The sequence below is a fragment of the Cynara cardunculus genome, assembly GCF_001531365.2.
Source record: "Cynara cardunculus var. scolymus isolate 2C chromosome LG 10, CcrdV1, whole genome shotgun sequence".
Classification (NCBI taxonomy): domain Eukaryota; kingdom Viridiplantae; phylum Streptophyta; class Magnoliopsida; order Asterales; family Asteraceae; genus Cynara; species Cynara cardunculus.
The window spans coordinates 22461311-22480338 of record NC_037537.1 but is presented as its reverse complement, the minus strand read 5'-3'; the positions used below and the strand labels follow the sequence as shown (position 1 = coordinate 22480338).

Genomic DNA, 19028 nt, shown 5'->3' with positions numbered 1-19028 from the left:
TATTATATCAATAAGTCCCGTGTCTGATTATTATTTTGGTTATCTTGTAGTCTTACGTAAGTGCTAGATATTTGGTGGACTTGGTGAGACACAAACCTATTCCCATCGTATGCAAAAACATCTTCAACAGTTTTTTCATAGTGAATAAAAAGAAGCTTTTAGGCTAATTTTTTTGCTCTGGATTTTTCGTAACTTTCTTCAAACCGGAGAAAGTACGAGAGAAGACAAAGTTCTTCAAATTTGAAATAAGTCCTCGCAAAAATTGGAGAAATAATATTTTAGAGTAAACTACAATATCGGCCCCTATGGTTTGTCGGAAATAACACTCTTCGTTCTTGCAGTCTCAAAATTACAAAATGACCATAATGATTTACAATTAGTCACTTCCTCTAAAGGGGTTTTTTTTTTGTTTTTGTTTTGTTACACTAGAGACGTTTTCATCCTCTTTTATCATTCTTTTTATCCTTTACACAATCAAAATTGTGTTTATGATTTCGGTCATTGTGAAAACCGATAAATGAATGAAAAAGCCCCTCATTTAACGGGTTTTTTTTAACGACCGATAAGAGGGACCAAATCTAGATGTTTTTACAAACAATGATGACCATTTTGTAATTTCAAAACTACAAGGATGAATAACGTTATTTTTGATAGACCACGTAAACCAATTTTTTTAGTTTACTCTTAACTTATATTATTATCCCCAACAATTAAAATCATTGAAATTAAAACGTATAAGAGTGAGAAATAAAGCTTCATTAAATATATTGAAAACAATCGTAATTCTTTTTGGACATTTTGAATTTTTATTTTCCATTTAAGAGAATTATTGGAGAATCGGCCGAAGAATATGCACTATGTTAGTAGTGTGCCCTAAATTGAAGAAACAAATTGAGATCGAATTAAACAGAACTAAAACCTTTCAAGATCGACTTTTTCAGCCTCAAATCACAACCAAAACAGCTAAAAGAACTACTCAAAAGCAATTTTAAAACTTGAACAGATTCCTGTGAACCTTAGACACTACTCGACACGTCAACGAAACCCTCGTGCTAGATCTTCGAATGGCCTTCAAATCCTCATCATGCCTTTCAACCACACTTTGTTGTCGTAAAACTTCAGTGGCGTTCACCGCCTGAAAACCAAAACAAATACAAACAATATAAGGATAAAAACAAGACCGTCTATTTATCTATCTATATACATGTAGAGAGAGGAGAGATAAGTTTCAAATACAGACCATGTCATTTGTACAAACACCATACAAAATCACTCTCAACCATTCATCTGGTCTAATGAACATCTAGTTAAATAAATATCTCGATTATTTATCATAATTAATAAACTATATTAATCTTCCATAAATATTCGGATCATAATAAATGAACCCTCATCATTTGCATGAATAACTCAACTGATTGGTTTGTATGAATGAAATGGTTTGTATTTGAAACTTTCTTTCTCCCTCCCCCTCTCTCTCTCTCTCTATATATATGTAGGGGTAGGTATAGTTGCAAACCTAACTTCTGTTGTGAACCTGGGAGGAGAGCATGCCAGCTGTCCCATACATTCACAGGAAACATTTATGATGAATGTTGTCAAAAAATCACATTCGATGGGAACAAATGGGAACAAGTGTCGGCACTTGTTTGTCACCGGTTCATAACGGAAGTTAGTTCTCAACTGAACTCTCTCTCTCTCTTTATATATATATATATGGCAAAATTTATACACACTCTTCACCAAGGTGAGGTTTGAAGCGTTCACCTACAAGGAGGTTGGGATCTACCGGTAATTCAGATAACGCTGAATCATTGCCTATTTGGTATCATATAATATTAAAAATACTATGATGGTTCTTTAGCCATCTTACCTTATCATATTGCTGGATTTCACAATCTTTTATACCATGCAAGTAATCTGTTTACCAGAAACAAGAAAAATGATGAGATTCATTGAGATGAAACAAGAAAACATTTAAAGAATAGACCCACCTGAGTACGCAGAGTCTTTAAATATCAATAGACTGCCTGGCATCAATGCAACAGAAAAAGGGTGKTGGTGGTATTGTAAATGTTCATCATCAGTTCCTTCTGCGGAACCTCTATCGTCAATACTGCTTGTATTGCCTGTTAAACTATAATGGGGAGTGAAGTCCATAACAACGTGTGACCCTAGTGAAAGAATGGCCACCACCGGAAAATATGCTGGGCCATCCTGGTGAGGCTACATTTCAACCAAAGAACTTGTCAGTAAAAGTGAGATGAAGCCATTTTGCCTAAAAAAGTGTACTAGCATACTGAAAACCAAACCAAACCAAACCAAACCAAACCTATCTAGTACATGAGGGGTGGACTTGTGAAGGCCTGAGCGGGTCCCATGTACCTGCTTAACTGATTTTCGTGAGTAATTTTTTGAGGGGATGAAAGGTGCACCCCTTAAACTTTGACGGGTGCTCGGGGATATTAGAAAATACAAGGGACATCAACCAAAAAACTGAAGAAGTCCCTCGAAATCAACCAAAAAATGAAAAAGTCCCTCGAAATCAACCAAAATACTTAAAAATCCCTAAAAATGGTGAAATTCGGCTAAAAACACACTGGACGACTTTGCGGGCCTTTGATCTACCTTAAGGGCTCGGCAAAAATCCTGGGTCTGCCCTCTCTATATTCCTCCCGAAAGTAGGGTCTGAGGGGTAAGATTTACACGGACGTTACCTTTGTCCCAAAAGACAAAGGTCGTTTCAGAACACCTCCGATTTGCAAGAAAGGTTTAGTGAAAGATATAGAAAGCACAACTCTAAGCCACAAATTTGAAAAAAAAAAGTTCAAAAGATTATCTAGCTAAAAAGCACACAAAACACACCAAAGACGCTACTTTCTATCGAAAGGAATCTAGCATACTGGATTCACAAAAGTATGCACAAGGACGAGACAAGCTTCGTTCTTTTCTTTGGCATGTACAAAACGAACTATAGATTTTCACATACTTCATCTAAACATGATGGAGCATGATATAGTAACAACAATGGGAATTAAACCGAAAACGAACTTTTAGCATGAGAGATCTATTACAAACCATTATGCCTTGGTTAGGAAGGTACTCGTTGATGAGGACATGATTGATTGCAGAAGGATATAGACACGATTCCTCATTAATTCTCTCTGTAATTTTTGTCAGCCATGGAGGTACTACAGACACAGAGAAAACATGCAGAGATTCAGTCTTAATTTAACAACATAATACATGTGTATGTATGTGCAACGGCTAGAAACAACTTCTCAAATATAGCCATTGGCACCATTTCATGAGAATTGACTAAAGTAAGAAGAGATAATACGAAGTGAAGCCTGAGCAAGAATCTACATTATCCTGGTTCAAAGGCCCAAACCTCCATAAGGCACAGTACACATTAGCCGCAATTGGCGGTTTAATTCAACACGTATTGTTCTTGGCAGGAAACAGCATCAAATCAGCCCATTTTTGACAATTAGACATGCTCATTTCCAATTTCCGAGAGGCTATTTAGCTCAATCACCTTCTCTAGAAGCTCGTTTTGCAAAATGACCCTCGAGTGTATTTCTAAGTTTTTATGGGAGCAAACTATTCTTTACCACAGACAGGCTGTTTTGGCAGGTCAGATGAAGGTCATTGAGCTATTCTTTTAAGACATGCTCCTAAATGAAACCTCATTTAAGGTCATTTATCCAAAGGACCCCATTTTGAAGGCAACACACCATATGAATATTGCAACAATGACTACACAAATAGTTATAAGGAAGTCTTTGACTATTTGCCATTCTAAAGAACCCTTTAATAATGATAAAATAAGAAATTTGGTTGATCCTAATCAATATCATCAATTTACTGCAATCATAATACTTGGAAAAGAGGCAAGTTTCACTTCAGAATTTTCCAAGATGGGACTGTTGCAACCTTCATTAGACATCCAAAAACAGAAGCACTCATCATTTTCATAGAAAGGGGGATGTATGAGTTTCCAACTAACTTAGATTAGAAAACCATCCTCACATGTGTCTATTTGGTCTGTCCTTCTACCATTGATTGCAATAGCCGAATTAGAAATATCATTTGTAAAGTTCAACATCACCTAATAATACCAAAACTAAGGCCACCTATTGCATCTATCTATACTAATTTTTCTTATTTGATTTATTAAATTCAATGACAAGCAAAAAAAAAAAACCAACACTAGCATACTCCAAATGAAACGGCAAGAAGAAGCATTTTATCGACACCATTGCACATATAGCAAGGTAAACCTCCACAATGAACAATCTTCAAGTTCGACAAGCATAATTCTTTGCACCAAATCATAGATGCATAATTGCATATGACAATTACTATCTATCGGCTCAATTTCTGGATCTGATATTGACATAAATCCATCCATAGTTAAAGAAAAGTAAAGGCAATATGGTAAACTGTATGACAATAATAAAGTTCCTAGCCATCTGCTCGAAACATTTCACCGTGTAAATATTGAACAAAGTTACCCCTGCAACTGAAATAATTAAAATACACTCGATCCTTCCCATGACGTTCACAAGTTTCTACTAAATATATAATTTAGTGAAGTGTTTGATCTTATATAAACACCTTAAATACCCTTCCATGACAAAAACAATACTCCTTCCACACCAACACAAATGCAATACATCTCCTTTTAGCAAGATTTCAGTCCAATATTACTTATAATCATAATAAGATATCAAAGTCATTGAGTTTGATCCAATCCCTATTTTGTCTTTTTTTAAACACATTTTAGATATTAGAATAATGATCAAAATCTCTTTGGAATATATGCCTAGTCAAACTTCACATTTGTTTTGAGAGGGATTGAACCTTGTGAACAAAATCAATGTCATTGAAACTTGGAACAATGACTATCCCCAGACATTTAGATTTTAGCCTGTAAACTTCGTAACAGATAAAACTCTGCAGTCAACAAGGGGTGTCCCAAAATGGAAATTGTCTAAGAGTTTTATGACAAGGATTGATGATAGGAAAGGGGTTGGTGCTTACAATCTTGAGGCAAAAGACCCTTTTCATGGACAATCCCCCCTGTGACAGACATAACACCATAAAAAGAATCATCAAACACAATATCAGTTTGCACTACGAAATTAACAAATTGATAAATATACAGCAGTAAAATACCCCAATTTTGCAGTCTCCTATTTTTCAAAGACTTCCATTTCGAAACTGGAGCTGTATAAATCTACAAAAGCCCTCGTTTCAGTCGGAGAAAAAAAGGATTAACCAGCTACACAGCTGGTCTCAATTTCGAAGTGAAAATTCATACTATTCTGATTTCTGGACGACGCTAATGAACAATAAGAAATAGGAAACAAAACGGCAACAAATAATAGAAGATAGTAATTCACATACATGATTTAAGAGAAGTTTTTGATCCGAATCGGATATGAAGTCCGGGATGTAGAACAAGGTCGGAACAGAACCAACTTTGAACTTGTTCAAATGATCTCTGGCTTCCATTTCCCTCCGTTTTTTACAAACTGATCAGAATCTTCACGCTGTGTATCGAGATGATCAGAAGACACCGGATCAGCTTCGTTTGGAAATATATAGCTTTAAAACAAATCCATTATTCATTGTTATAATAAGTTACAAATATAGTCCCTGAGATTTGGCAAGAATTAGTATTGTCATCAATGTTTGGAAATTAGAAAGGAAGTAGTTTCATTTTGGGAAAATTGCATCAAAATGGAACTAACTTTTACCTTATTCTTATTTTGGGAACTAACTTTTAAAATATTTATTTAAGGGTCTCTATCAAACTTTTTGTTTATTTAAGGGTCTGACTGACCTGTTGAACAAGTAACAAATAACTTAATATGACTTGGAAGAAAATTATTTAAACAAATATTATGTGGAAATTATTTTGACAAATCATCATTATAATTAAAACAAATCAAAATGAAGTCCGCTTCACGTCTCCTACCTCGGTCACAATCCTGCCCCTCCCTCTTCCTTCAATTGTCGTCGTCTCATAGTCTCCTGCCGCTGTAGCTTTCTGCCCTTTTCCACAACATCTACCCCTCCCTCTTCCTTCAATCGCCGTCGTCCCATAGCTTTCTGCCGCTATAGCTTTCTGCCCTCTCCGACAGGCTGTCCTTTCTACATTTGATATTTAATATTTATTTTTTATTGCATCAATTAATTTTTTTATTAAAAAACGAGATTTAGAAACATCTTCAATTTGATATTTGAATTTTTTTTATTTAAAAACGATATTTGGAAAGAAAAATATATTTTATTGCATTAATTTTTTTATAATTAATTTTTGAAAAAAAAGGAATTTTAGTTAATTTTATATAATTATTTTACAATTTTAAACTATGACGTAGATTTAAAATAAAAAATTAATATGACGTGAAATATCTTAGTTGACAAAAGATCCGGATTATGTCAGTATTAACAGGTCAACAGATCAACCAGACCCTTAAATAAACAAAAAGTTTGATTGAGACCCCTAAATGAATATTTTAAAAGTTGATTCCCCAAAATAAGAATAAGGTGAAAGTTTGTTCCATTTTGATGCAATTTTCTCTTTCATTTTCGTTTGCAAAAACGGTCCATTGTCGCTAGAGTTTTCTTTTTGGAGTATATAATATTTATATACGGTAAATAGAACAAATAAACTCGCATACCCTCCTCACATTCGGTGAGGTTTGAACCATTGTCCTTCTAGGAGGCCAAAGACTCACATACCATTAGGCCAAAGGCCCTTTGATTACTATCGTTAGAGTTGTTTGCTACTGTTATTAATTGAGAGGCATTTTAGTCTTTTTGCCACTTAGAAAATGAGCGTCCAAATTCTTATATCATAGATGCACGTTGTTAATTAATCTTACGTGACTCACCCATCTTCATCCTGTTCCCGCATTGCCAACCATCTTTATCACCTCCCCACCGGTATGTGACTGACACTGTAAACCTCCCATATTTTTTCTTGTTAATCTCCACGACCCAACTATCACCATGACCCTTTGTTTTATTTGCACCACTAATAGTAACCGTTTGTGATAGCCTTCTCTACAATTATAACGTCTAGCTTCTTCAGTCCACACCTTCGTCTTCATCTCAGCTCCAAAACTAGATCGAAGTAATTATTTACAGAGTCATAATGTTTTAGTGTGGTAGTACCGTTATTGAGTAGTAGTACTCTATTTTTATTTAAGGAAAAATAAAAATTCTCTTGTGGACATGGGGATTCAAATGTGGTGACTCTAGGCTACCTACAAAGCAGATGGTTGTCTTGAGATTAGTCGGCACGTATAACGGATTGGATATCCAGGTCAATCATAAAAAAGAAAAAATATCACATTCGAGAATTTTGCTATTTTCTTGCATAATTTTTTTTATGAACCTTTGTTTATAAATGCTATCGGTTGAACTACACTATTTTTATAAAGTAAAACGGTGTGCTAGGCATTTATAAAATATTAGGGGTCAGTTTGTGAATGAGTTAAAGATAAGGGGCCAAATGCTAATAATTTATTTCTTATATAATGGCTAGGGATTTTCTGTCAGGAATCCTTTCCCGAGTTGAACGCACCGACCTTTCCCCTGTCTTCACAAACAAAACCCTATACCTGACCAAATCTTCTTGCTTCAACGTTAAGTTTCGCTGAGTGTTGATCGGCCATCTCAAATTATAACTATGGTATGTTTTCGGAATTCTGTTTTTCTATTTATTAGTTATTTTTATTCGTAATTTCCTTGAATGATAAGTGGGGTTTGAAGGATCATGACGAAATCGACGGGAGTTTTTAGTTTTTATAGCTTTTAAGATTTCTGCATATATGAAAAGGAGGTTTAGGTCGTAATTCATTTGTCGGAATTTATGATACGATTAAGTTGTCTTACGTTTTTGCTTTGAGTCGGTACATATACATGAATCGAAATGTTATTTAAAGATTGTCGTGATCAACTTCGAATCTTGAAATATTTCTGTTTTAATGGATGGATAGAGGAACTGTTTGTGTTATTATCCTGGCCTCGTGGCAGGTTTTTCTTTTCTTCTTGTTGTCGTGATACAAAAAACGAAAGCATAATTTATGATGCAATAGGTTGCCCCTTGGCATCTTAGGTTGATTATTTTAGCTCATCTATGAGGGGTTATACATATAAAAAACAATGTTCGGGTGTTCTGATTATGATTATTCAGCCACCTCAATGATTTTGACTGTATTTAGAGGATCGTGGTATCAGCCTGATAGAAATTATTGGTTGAAAAGGATGTGACTACTGACTAGATTCAGTTCAACCAACTAAATATTCTATTTTGGGGAACTCTTGCTGGGGATGCAGATGTCCTTCATCGAGATTCGAGAGATAAACCTTGATCCCATGTTTTAGTTTACTATGTTATAGAGAAGAGAAACATTCATTTAAGGTGTGACACTCAGCACTTGAACACCAAAAGTTGGGACAAGATCTCATAGTCCATTTGTTGAATGTTTGAGTTCTAAAAAGTTAACATTCAAGTCAATTAGGGGAAAAAGGTTTACACATGGTAAAAGTTTGAAGTACAAACACTTGGAAGTGATGTTGTTTTGATTTTTTTGGAAGTCAAACTTCAGAGTCAAACATGGATGTGAAGGTTATTATTGTCAATTAAGTAATCTGTAAGTATATTTAGGCCCCATGATTCAGAAGAAAGGAGATGCTGAATATGACGTAACACATAACATAAACACAAATTGGTAAAAAGAGGAGGGTTGCCATGGGAATGTTGCATGACAAGAATGTTTTGCTAATTGAAGGGAAAATTCCTTTTAGCCATCAGACCAACTATATTGTACAAGTCTGAGTGTTGAGCAACAAAGAATGCCCATTGGAGGAAGTTGGAAGTTGCAAAAACGAGGATGCTCAAATGGACATGTGGTCGAACCATGTTTGACGAGATATTGAACAAGGTCTTTCAAGAAGATTGGAAGCTGGGCCTATCATCAATAAATTGAGAGAGTGGAGATCGTGATGGTCTGGGCACGCTCGTAGGAGAGAAATGTGTTTTCTAGCGTGGACAGTAGAAAACATGGCAATCAAAATGGCGAAGAGGAGGGACACGTCGGGGAGGACGTGAGATGAGCATTTGAGGTTGGACATGTCTACTTTATACATGTTCGAGGACATGACCTCTGAAAGGAGTTCTTGGTAGATAACATGGCTGGGAGGAGGGGAGGTTGGAAGGGTATAGGGTGAGGTGAGGGAGGGTTGGAGTGCTGAAATAGGTTTTCAGACCATTAAGAAAGAGGGATGTTAGTTTGTGGTATTGTTATACGCTTTTGGTACTTGTTTGTGTAACCTCCTATACTATCTTATTATTTTCAAAAGCTCTTCGTAATTTACCTTTTGGTGTCAAGTCCTTTGTACTTTTAATTTCTTCTGATCTTTTCTGACAAACTTTACGAAAACGCGGTTTTCCACCAAAATGTTTTTCAAACTTTTTTTTGCAAGCCAGTCTTCATGGAAATAGTTGCTTTACTCTATGGGATGATATCATACCCCCTAGACCTTACTTTTGAATGGGACATATTTTCTCTGTTTGGCTTATTTAGCATGAATACATCATTTAAAACTCAGGTCTTCCTATACCACATTCTTTACTTTTCCTACTGATATTTTGATAATTGCTCAAACGTGTACAAATTTTTTATTTTGTTTTACCAGGTATATCTTGTTTACATTCAAATTTTAATTATGTTGGATGCTTAAAGATTGTCATGATAATTTTAGAGATAGAGTCAGTTGGGTGCCTTTTCCACCGTACAAGGATCTCATTTTAAGCAATGGCAGAAAAAACCAGATGCTTCCTATTAAGATGTCGAAGATACAAAGTTCATTCATTGATTGCTTTTAGTTCTCAAAAGTTATGTTGGCCGTCACTCACTAATTATATTACTAAAATTCATAATTTCTAAAAGTTCGCATACATAAACTTGTCAAAATGTTCAGTTCCAACTATGATGTTAGATGAATGTCTTTCAAAGTAAACAGCTTGCTAATTCAATTCTAAGTTGCTAAGCCTTGAGTTTTACACTTTTACTTATTGATGGTTTAAACACCTATCTATAGTTTATATCATGGATCGATTCTTAAGTGATTTTAAGGCTAAAATACATCTTAAAGAAGATATTAAGGTTGTACAAGTCTTTGGAGAGTGTAAAGCCTTGATTGTATGGACATAACTTCAGTGAACATAATTGTATGCCATTAAGACTAAAAAGGTTATATTTCAACCTTAGAGTTTGATTTGTTTTAAAAACAATTTAAATTGTAAGATGGACTGTTGAATCTGGAGAACTAATAAGTTACATTTTAAATATGTTATTATGATGAATGTATTTATTTATACTTATGGATTTTGCTCAAATGACAAGAATACATTTAACATCAAACTTGAACATTGACGAAAAATAAAGTGAAAATCACAACACGTAATAGTTTTATATTTTGAACTAAGGCATTGGTTAAGATGTTTTAATTCCAAATAATTTCAATTACATGTAGTTGGCACTTGACCATTTTTGCCCTCAATTATATCTTGGAGCCTAAACACTTAAAATGGATGCTAACATTTCGCCTCTGCTCTCAGTGTCTTGAGTTTGTGGCATCTTGGTCATTTAGGGGGGGGGCCTATCTGATCATTTACTTTTGTGAGCACAAGGTAACATCAGTTCGTTTGCAATGTTGATATATTAAGCAGGATNTGACAAATCATCATTATAATTAAAACAAATCAAAATGAAGTCCGCTTCACGTCTCCTACCTCGGTCACAATCCTGCCCCTCCCTCTTCCTTCAATTGTCGTCGTCTCATAGTCTCCTGCCGCTGTAGCTTTCTGCCCTTTTCCACAACATCTACCCCTCCCTCTTCCTTCAATCGCCGTCGTCCCATAGCTTTCTGCCGCTATAGCTTTCTGCCCTCTCCGACAGGCTGTCCTTTCTACATTTGATATTTAATATTTATTTTTTATTGCATCAATTAATTTTTTTATTAAAAAACGAGATTTAGAAACATCTTCAATTTGATATTTGAATTTTTTTTATTTAAAAACGATATTTGGAAAGAAAAATATATTTTATTGCATTAATTTTTTTATAATTAATTTTTGAAAAAAAAGGAATTTTAGTTAATTTTATATAATTATTTTACAATTTTAAACTATGACGTAGATTTAAAATAAAAAATTAATATGACGTGAAATATCTTAGTTGACAAAAGATCCGGATTATGTCAGTATTAACAGGTCAACAGATCAACCAGACCCTTAAATAAACAAAAAGTTTGATTGAGACCCCTAAATGAATATTTTAAAAGTTGATTCCCCAAAATAAGAATAAGGTGAAAGTTTGTTCCATTTTGATGCAATTTTCTCTTTCATTTTCGTTTGCAAAAACGGTCCATTGTCGCTAGAGTTTTCTTTTTGGAGTATATAATATTTATATACGGTAAATAGAACAAATAAACTCGCATACCCTCCTCACATTCGGTGAGGTTTGAACCATTGTCCTTCTAGGAGGCCAAAGACTCACATACCATTAGGCCAAAGGCCCTTTGATTACTATCGTTAGAGTTGTTTGCTACTGTTATTAATTGAGAGGCATTTTAGTCTTTTTGCCACTTAGAAAATGAGCGTCCAAATTCTTATATCATAGATGCACGTTGTTAATTAATCTTACGTGACTCACCCATCTTCATCCTGTTCCCGCATTGCCAACCATCTTTATCACCTCCCCACCGGTATGTGACTGACACTGTAAACCTCCCATATTTTTTCTTGTTAATCTCCACGACCCAACTATCACCATGACCCTTTGTTTTATTTGCACCACTAATAGTAACCGTTTGTGATAGCCTTCTCTACAATTATAACGTCTAGCTTCTTCAGTCCACACCTTCGTCTTCATCTCAGCTCCAAAACTAGATCGAAGTAATTATTTACAGAGTCATAATGTTTTAGTGTGGTAGTACCGTTATTGAGTAGTAGTACTCTATTTTTATTTAAGGAAAAATAAAAATTCTCTTGTGGACATGGGGATTCAAATGTGGTGACTCTAGGCTACCTACAAAGCAGATGGTTGTCTTGAGATTAGTCGGCACGTATAACGGATTGGATATCCAGGTCAATCATAAAAAAGAAAAAATATCACATTCGAGAATTTTGCTATTTTCTTGCATAATTTTTTTTATGAACCTTTGTTTATAAATGCTATCGGTTGAACTACACTATTTTTATAAAGTAAAACGGTGTGCTAGGCATTTATAAAATATTAGGGGTCAGTTTGTGAATGAGTTAAAGATAAGGGGCCAAATGCTAATAATTTATTTCTTATATAATGGCTAGGGATTTTCTGTCAGGAATCCTTTCCCGAGTTGAACGCACCGACCTTTCCCCTGTCTTCACAAACAAAACCCTATACCTGACCAAATCTTCTTGCTTCAACGTTAAGTTTCGCTGAGTGTTGATCGGCCATCTCAAATTATAACTATGGTATGTTTTCGGAATTCTGTTTTTCTATTTATTAGTTATTTTTATTCGTAATTTCCTTGAATGATAAGTGGGGTTTGAAGGATCATGACGAAATCGACGGGAGTTTTTAGTTTTTATAGCTTTTAAGATTTCTGCATATATGAAAAGGAGGTTTAGGTCGTAATTCATTTGTCGGAATTTATGATACGATTAAGTTGTCTTACGTTTTTGCTTTGAGTCGGTACATATACATGAATCGAAATGTTATTTAAAGATTGTCGTGATCAACTTCGAATCTTGAAATATTTCTGTTTTAATGGATGGATAGAGGAACTGTTTGTGTTATTATCCTGGCCTCGTGGCAGGTTTTTCTTTTCTTCTTGTTGTCGTGATACAAAAAACGAAAGCATAATTTATGATGCAATAGGTTGCCCCTTGGCATCTTAGGTTGATTATTTTAGCTCATCTATGAGGGGTTATACATATAAAAAACAATGTTCGGGTGTTCTGATTATGATTATTCAGCCACCTCAATGATTTTGACTGTATTTAGAGGATCGTGGTATCAGCCTGATAGAAATTATTGGTTGAAAAGGATGTGACTACTGACTAGATTCAGTTCAACCAACTAAATATTCTATTTTGGGGAACTCTTGCTGGGGATGCAGATGTCCTTCATCGAGATTCGAGAGATAAACCTTGATCCCATGTTTTAGTTTACTATGTTATAGAGAAGAGAAACATTCATTTAAGGTGTGACACTCAGCACTTGAACACCAAAAGTTGGGACAAGATCTCATAGTCCATTTGTTGAATGTTTGAGTTCTAAAAAGTTAACATTCAAGTCAATTAGGGGAAAAAGGTTTACACATGGTAAAAGTTTGAAGTACAAACACTTGGAAGTGATGTTGTTTTGATTTTTTTGGAAGTCAAACTTCAGAGTCAAACATGGATGTGAAGGTTATTATTGTCAATTAAGTAATCTGTAAGTATATTTAGGCCCCATGATTCAGAAGAAAGGAGATGCTGAATATGACGTAACACATAACATAAACACAAATTGGTAAAAAGAGGAGGGTTGCCATGGGAATGTTGCATGACAAGAATGTTTTGCTAATTGAAGGGAAAATTCCTTTTAGCCATCAGACCAACTATATTGTACAAGTCTGAGTGTTGAGCAACAAAGAATGCCCATTGGAGGAAGTTGGAAGTTGCAAAAACGAGGATGCTCAAATGGACATGTGGTCGAACCATGTTTGACGAGATATTGAACAAGGTCTTTCAAGAAGATTGGAAGCTGGGCCTATCATCAATAAATTGAGAGAGTGGAGATCGTGATGGTCTGGGCACGCTCGTAGGAGAGAAATGTGTTTTCTAGCGTGGACAGTAGAAAACATGGCAATCAAAATGGCGAAGAGGAGGGACACGTCGGGGAGGACGTGAGATGAGCATTTGAGGTTGGACATGTCTACTTTATACATGTTCGAGGACATGACCTCTGAAAGGAGTTCTTGGTAGATAACATGGCTGGGAGGAGGGGAGGTTGGAAGGGTATAGGGTGAGGTGAGGGAGGGTTGGAGTGCTGAAATAGGTTTTCAGACCATTAAGAAAGAGGGATGTTAGTTTGTGGTATTGTTATACGCTTTTGGTACTTGTTTGTGTAACCTCCTATACTATCTTATTATTTTCAAAAGCTCTTCGTAATTTACCTTTTGGTGTCAAGTCCTTTGTACTTTTAATTTCTTCTGATCTTTTCTGACAAACTTTACGAAAACGCGGTTTTCCACCAAAATGTTTTTCAAACTTTTTTTTGCAAGCCAGTCTTCATGGAAATAGTTGCTTTACTCTATGGGATGATATCATACCCCCTAGACCTTACTTTTGAATGGGACATATTTTCTCTGTTTGGCTTATTTAGCATGAATACATCATTTAAAACTCAGGTCTTCCTATACCACATTCTTTACTTTTCCTACTGATATTTTGATAATTGCTCAAACGTGTACAAATTTTTTATTTTGTTTTACCAGGTATATCTTGTTTACATTCAAATTTTAATTATGTTGGATGCTTAAAGATTGTCATGATAATTTTAGAGATAGAGTCAGTTGGGTGCCTTTTCCACCGTACAAGGATCTCATTTTAAGCAATGGCAGAAAAAACCAGATGCTTCCTATTAAGATGTCGAAGATACAAAGTTCATTCATTGATTGCTTTTAGTTCTCAAAAGTTATGTTGGCCGTCACTCACTAATTATATTACTAAAATTCATAATTTCTAAAAGTTCGCATACATAAACTTGTCAAAATGTTCAGTTCCAACTATGATGTTAGATGAATGTCTTTCAAAGTAAACAGCTTGCTAATTCAATTCTAAGTTGCTAAGCCTTGAGTTTTACACTTTTACTTATTGATGGTTTAAACACCTATCTATAGTTTATATCATGGATCGATTCTTAAGTGATTTTAAGGCTAAAATACATCTTAAAGAAGATATTAAGGTTGTACAAGTCTTTGGAGAGTGTAAAGCCTTGATTGTATGGACATAACTTCAGTGAACATAATTGTATGCCATTAAGACTAAAAAGGTTATATTTCAACCTTAGAGTTTGATTTGTTTTAAAAACAATTTAAATTGTAAGATGGACTGTTGAATCTGGAGAACTAATAAGTTACATTTTAAATATGTTATTATGATGAATGTATTTATTTATACTTATGGATTTTGCTCAAATGACAAGAATACATTTAACATCAAACTTGAACATTGACGAAAAATAAAGTGAAAATCACAACACGTAATAGTTTTATATTTTGAACTAAGGCATTGGTTAAGATGTTTTAATTCCAAATAATTTCAATTACATGTAGTTGGCACTTGACCATTTTTGCCCTCAATTATATCTTGGAGCCTAAACACTTAAAATGGATGCTAACATTTCGCCTCTGCTCTCAGTGTCTTGAGTTTGTGGCATCTTTGTTAGATAAGGGGGGCCCCTATCTGATCATTTACTTTTGTGAGCACAAGGTAACATCAGTTCGTTTGCAATGTTGATATATTAAGCAGGATGAAGGAAGTAAATAGACCGTACCCTTATTTGAAAGCTTTTAAATCAATAGATTTGTCTTCGAATGTGGCTTTCTTCTATTTACAATGGTGCAACTGGAGAGCGCTATAAGACAGTTCGTTGTCACAAGTTCTTTTTGAAACATCATCCTAGTAATGATAGATGTCATTGTAGATGATTGCCAAATGCCTTTTGTTTTTCTTGTCTATTTTGGTGCCATTGTGTGCAAAATTATTGTTGATTATATTTGGTTTCACTCTCAAGATTTCACTTGATCATACATTGTATCATCATATCCTTTCCATTCATGTAATTCTTTTCTTTTTGTCTTTTAAGAAGCTTTAGTTTTTAAGGGATGGCCCATTGTTTAAATTTTTGCAAGTATTTTTTATTGATGTAAGGTGCATTTATGCATAATCATATTGGGGTTCAAAATTTTTAACCTGCATCATGGACTTGTTTGTGCAGGCTGCCAAGATTCTAGCAAATCTGATTGTAATGGGTTCCGGGATACTGGCAAGGGCTTTTGTTCAAGCATATCGTCAGGCCCTTCAAAGTAAGTTTCTGAAACCATGGCCTTATGTTGACTCTGTAGGGTTTTCCCTTCATGTATTTTGTTGAGTTTTCATTGTGCAGTTATCTTTGTGGTTGCTGTATTTATACAAGTCCTCTAAATTGAGCATATAGTTATTACTATTTACCAACTGTAGAGATGGTGGTAAATATCTTAGAGCCAGTAGCTATAACATCATATATAGCCGAATGGGTTAAATCCAGAATTGTTTAGCATTACAAATTTGAATCTGTAAAATTATCTGATTTGGCATCGCTATTTTTGTTCGACCTTGATGATGTGCTGTTCACTTTTGCCTATTTTGTTTTTGTTTTTGAGTATGAAATATATTTGCTTTGGTTTATCTTCAATCATTTGTTTGAAGTCATTGATGCGTTACATCATGGGTATATATTGGCCATGATGTTTTTTAGGCTCAGATGTATGAATACATCTAGCTACTTTTTTAGGAGTGATGATACTTTTCCTCTATTACTTTACCTTTTAGGACAGTGTCAAGCTACCTTTGGATTCTATTCCATGATGGATGTCTGTTCATTATGCAATCATGTGATATGCATGCTTTAAATAAATAAACCACCATATAAAAAGAAAAGTTCACTGAACATGCCGATGGAAAAGTGGTAATACTTGCTTGGATCTCCTTCCTTATTGTGAATAATCTGCGTCTCATATAATATAATACAGCAAGAAATTTGGTCAGTAATCATTCCATTGATACTTTAAAACACACTTTGGCTGTAGGGACCACTCAAAAGTACCTTTAAAGTATCATTTGGGTGTTTGCTTTTGTGTAGTGACTGCTGAAATGTTTTCTCATGTAATATTATCTTCAGTCCAAATGTTAAGTCATCAAGGGTTTTGATATGTTGATTTGAGAACACACTTCTTACTGTTAGTTTGTAACTATTATAAACCATTGCTTCATTTTTTTCATTGTAAACCGAGCAACCTGTAAACTTTCTTCATATGCTGTAAAAGATAGATTAGGGATATATGAGGAAAACTATTATTTACTGTCCATATTGAAACATAAGGATAATTTATTTATCGTATATGGTCAATTGCAGATGCTTCAAAATCGGGTGTTGCTCAAGAAACATTACAAAATGCCGTCCGTAGAGGAAACAAAGTTATGACTGAACAAGAGGCCAGGCAGATTCTTGGTGTCAGCGAGCAGTCATCCTGGGAAGAAATTGCGCAGGCTAGTATTTGACATTTTAATTAGTTATTAGGAGTTTAGATCTTAAGCCACTTTACCCTTATAGTCAACATGTTAAAAAAACAAAAATCACTATGAAAAAACCAAACCACAAATGAATGAAATATATCCCATACGAAAGTAGGGTCTGGGAAGGGTAGGAGGCGAAGCAGATCTTACCTCAACCACTAGGAATGAGAGATCGTTTATGTGAAGACCCTGGCTTGTGCACAAAATAAAGGTGTGTGCGAGCAAGAAATAAGATAAGGTAATTTAACAGGTAATCGGGAAATACAACAGGTAGAATAACGATTGAACGAATAAGAAGAGACTAGGGTCTGTTTGTTAGCAGCTTAATGGGACTTGTCGCTTATTCGGTCTGCTGTACATGATTGTTCGGTAGTGGCTTAATGATATAGAAAGTGGCTTTTCAGTAAGCTTCTGGGGGGAGCTTTATGCAGAAAGCCAAGTTTTTTCAGAAACCTGCCACTCCCAATTAAAAAGCACGCTTCTTCCATCTATTTAAAGACCTCCCAACCAAAAACCTTTCTAATCTATACAGATAGATCAATCCACACAAGACAACTTTATATATACAAGACTTGATGGAAAAAAACCAAACAACCCCTCCATGTGTTAAAATGTTCCAATTTTATGCCAGCTTTTATTGCATCTAGTAGTAGTTTCAATAATTTTTAGCCACTTTATTGTTTTGTACAGAAATATGATACTTTATTTGAACGAAACGCCAAGAACGGGAGTTTCTATCTGCAGTCAAAGGTTCACAGGGCGAAAGAATGTTTAGAGACGGTTTATGAAGCAAAGGATCAGCCAGATGGTGGCACTGGTTAAGTCCTGCTATGGAGGTTACTCTTTTTTTGACCTGAAAGCCTTGTTAACGATTGTATAGTTTATAATCCGATTCATCATGAGAGAGAATTGAAATTTGTATTCTTTAACCATATCATCGTAAGCCATTCGATATTGAAAAAACCCGAGTTAGTTGATTAGGCTGAATCTTGCATGCTCTTTTTCTTTTAGCTTAACCAACCGCTAACGGACATGACCATCGGATTCGAAACTAACCTTCAAATACAGTAAGATCTAAATGAATTGGGTGACGAAAGCATTTCCTTTTCTTGTGATAGAAACTGAGGAAATGTCTGCTATTCACATGTTCATTGTTTGACAGGTATTCTAGTGGCAGAAGTTGTCTCCAGCAACTTTTATTCTGTGAATTTGGTTTATTAAGGACAAATTTGAGACATGGTCTGTTTTATAATATTTTTCAAAATCCATGATTAGTTTTTATTTATCTTTGTAATCATCGAGAATGGTCGTGTTCGTTGAACCTCTTATCATTATTTTATATTTTCAATGCTATGATTTAGCCGTGAAGATGGTTCGAGGGTTTAAATGTCGAGATCATTGGAAATCGATTAGCTCAAAACCGGTTCTTTTAGCGGTTAGAATAACAATATATAACGGCATTACATCATTGATATTAATCGTCAATCTGTTTGGCATCTTTTTGGTTACAAATCATTTTAGTTACTATGATTTTTGATAAGAAAGCTCATAAAACATTTAGGTATTACTGACATATTTACGTAACAAACGATGAAAATTCATACGTAAAGAATGATAAGACTCGAGTATGAAA

At 34.8% G+C, this 19028-nt stretch overlaps 2 protein-coding genes across 3 annotated transcripts; one reads left to right on the top strand and one right to left on the bottom strand.

Annotated features, from left to right (window-relative positions):
• Positions 1-883: 883 nt before the first annotated feature.
• Positions 884-5576, bottom strand: LOC112520534 (alpha-ketoglutarate-dependent dioxygenase alkB homolog 6). The gene is made up of 7 exons (XM_025128997.1): positions 5413-5576; positions 5182-5242; positions 5047-5085; positions 3079-3191; positions 1995-2226; positions 1874-1920; positions 884-1135 (listed from the first exon to the last, which is right to left on the bottom strand). The coding sequence occupies exons 1-7, from the start codon at positions 5518-5520 to the stop codon at positions 989-991; spliced, it is 747 nt and encodes a 248-aa protein (XP_024984765.1). The 5' UTR covers positions 5521-5576; the 3' UTR covers positions 884-988.
• Positions 5577-12410: 6834 nt separating this feature from the next.
• LOC112520324 (mitochondrial import inner membrane translocase subunit PAM16 like 2) lies at positions 12411-18744 on the top strand. 2 transcript variants are annotated; one of them, XM_025128669.1, is made up of 5 exons: positions 12411-12544; positions 16059-16146; positions 17235-17368; positions 18086-18231; positions 18558-18744. In XM_025128669.1, the coding sequence occupies exons 1-4, from the start codon at positions 12542-12544 to the stop codon at positions 18215-18217; spliced, it is 357 nt and encodes a 118-aa protein (XP_024984437.1). In that variant the 5' UTR covers positions 12411-12541; the 3' UTR covers positions 18218-18231; positions 18558-18744. The 2 variants fall into 2 exon arrangements, with proteins under 2 accessions (XP_024984437.1, XP_024984436.1); XM_025128668.1 differs by lacking the exon at positions 18558-18744 and having other exon boundaries at positions 18086-18408.
• The last annotated feature ends 284 nt before the right edge of the window (positions 18745-19028 follow it).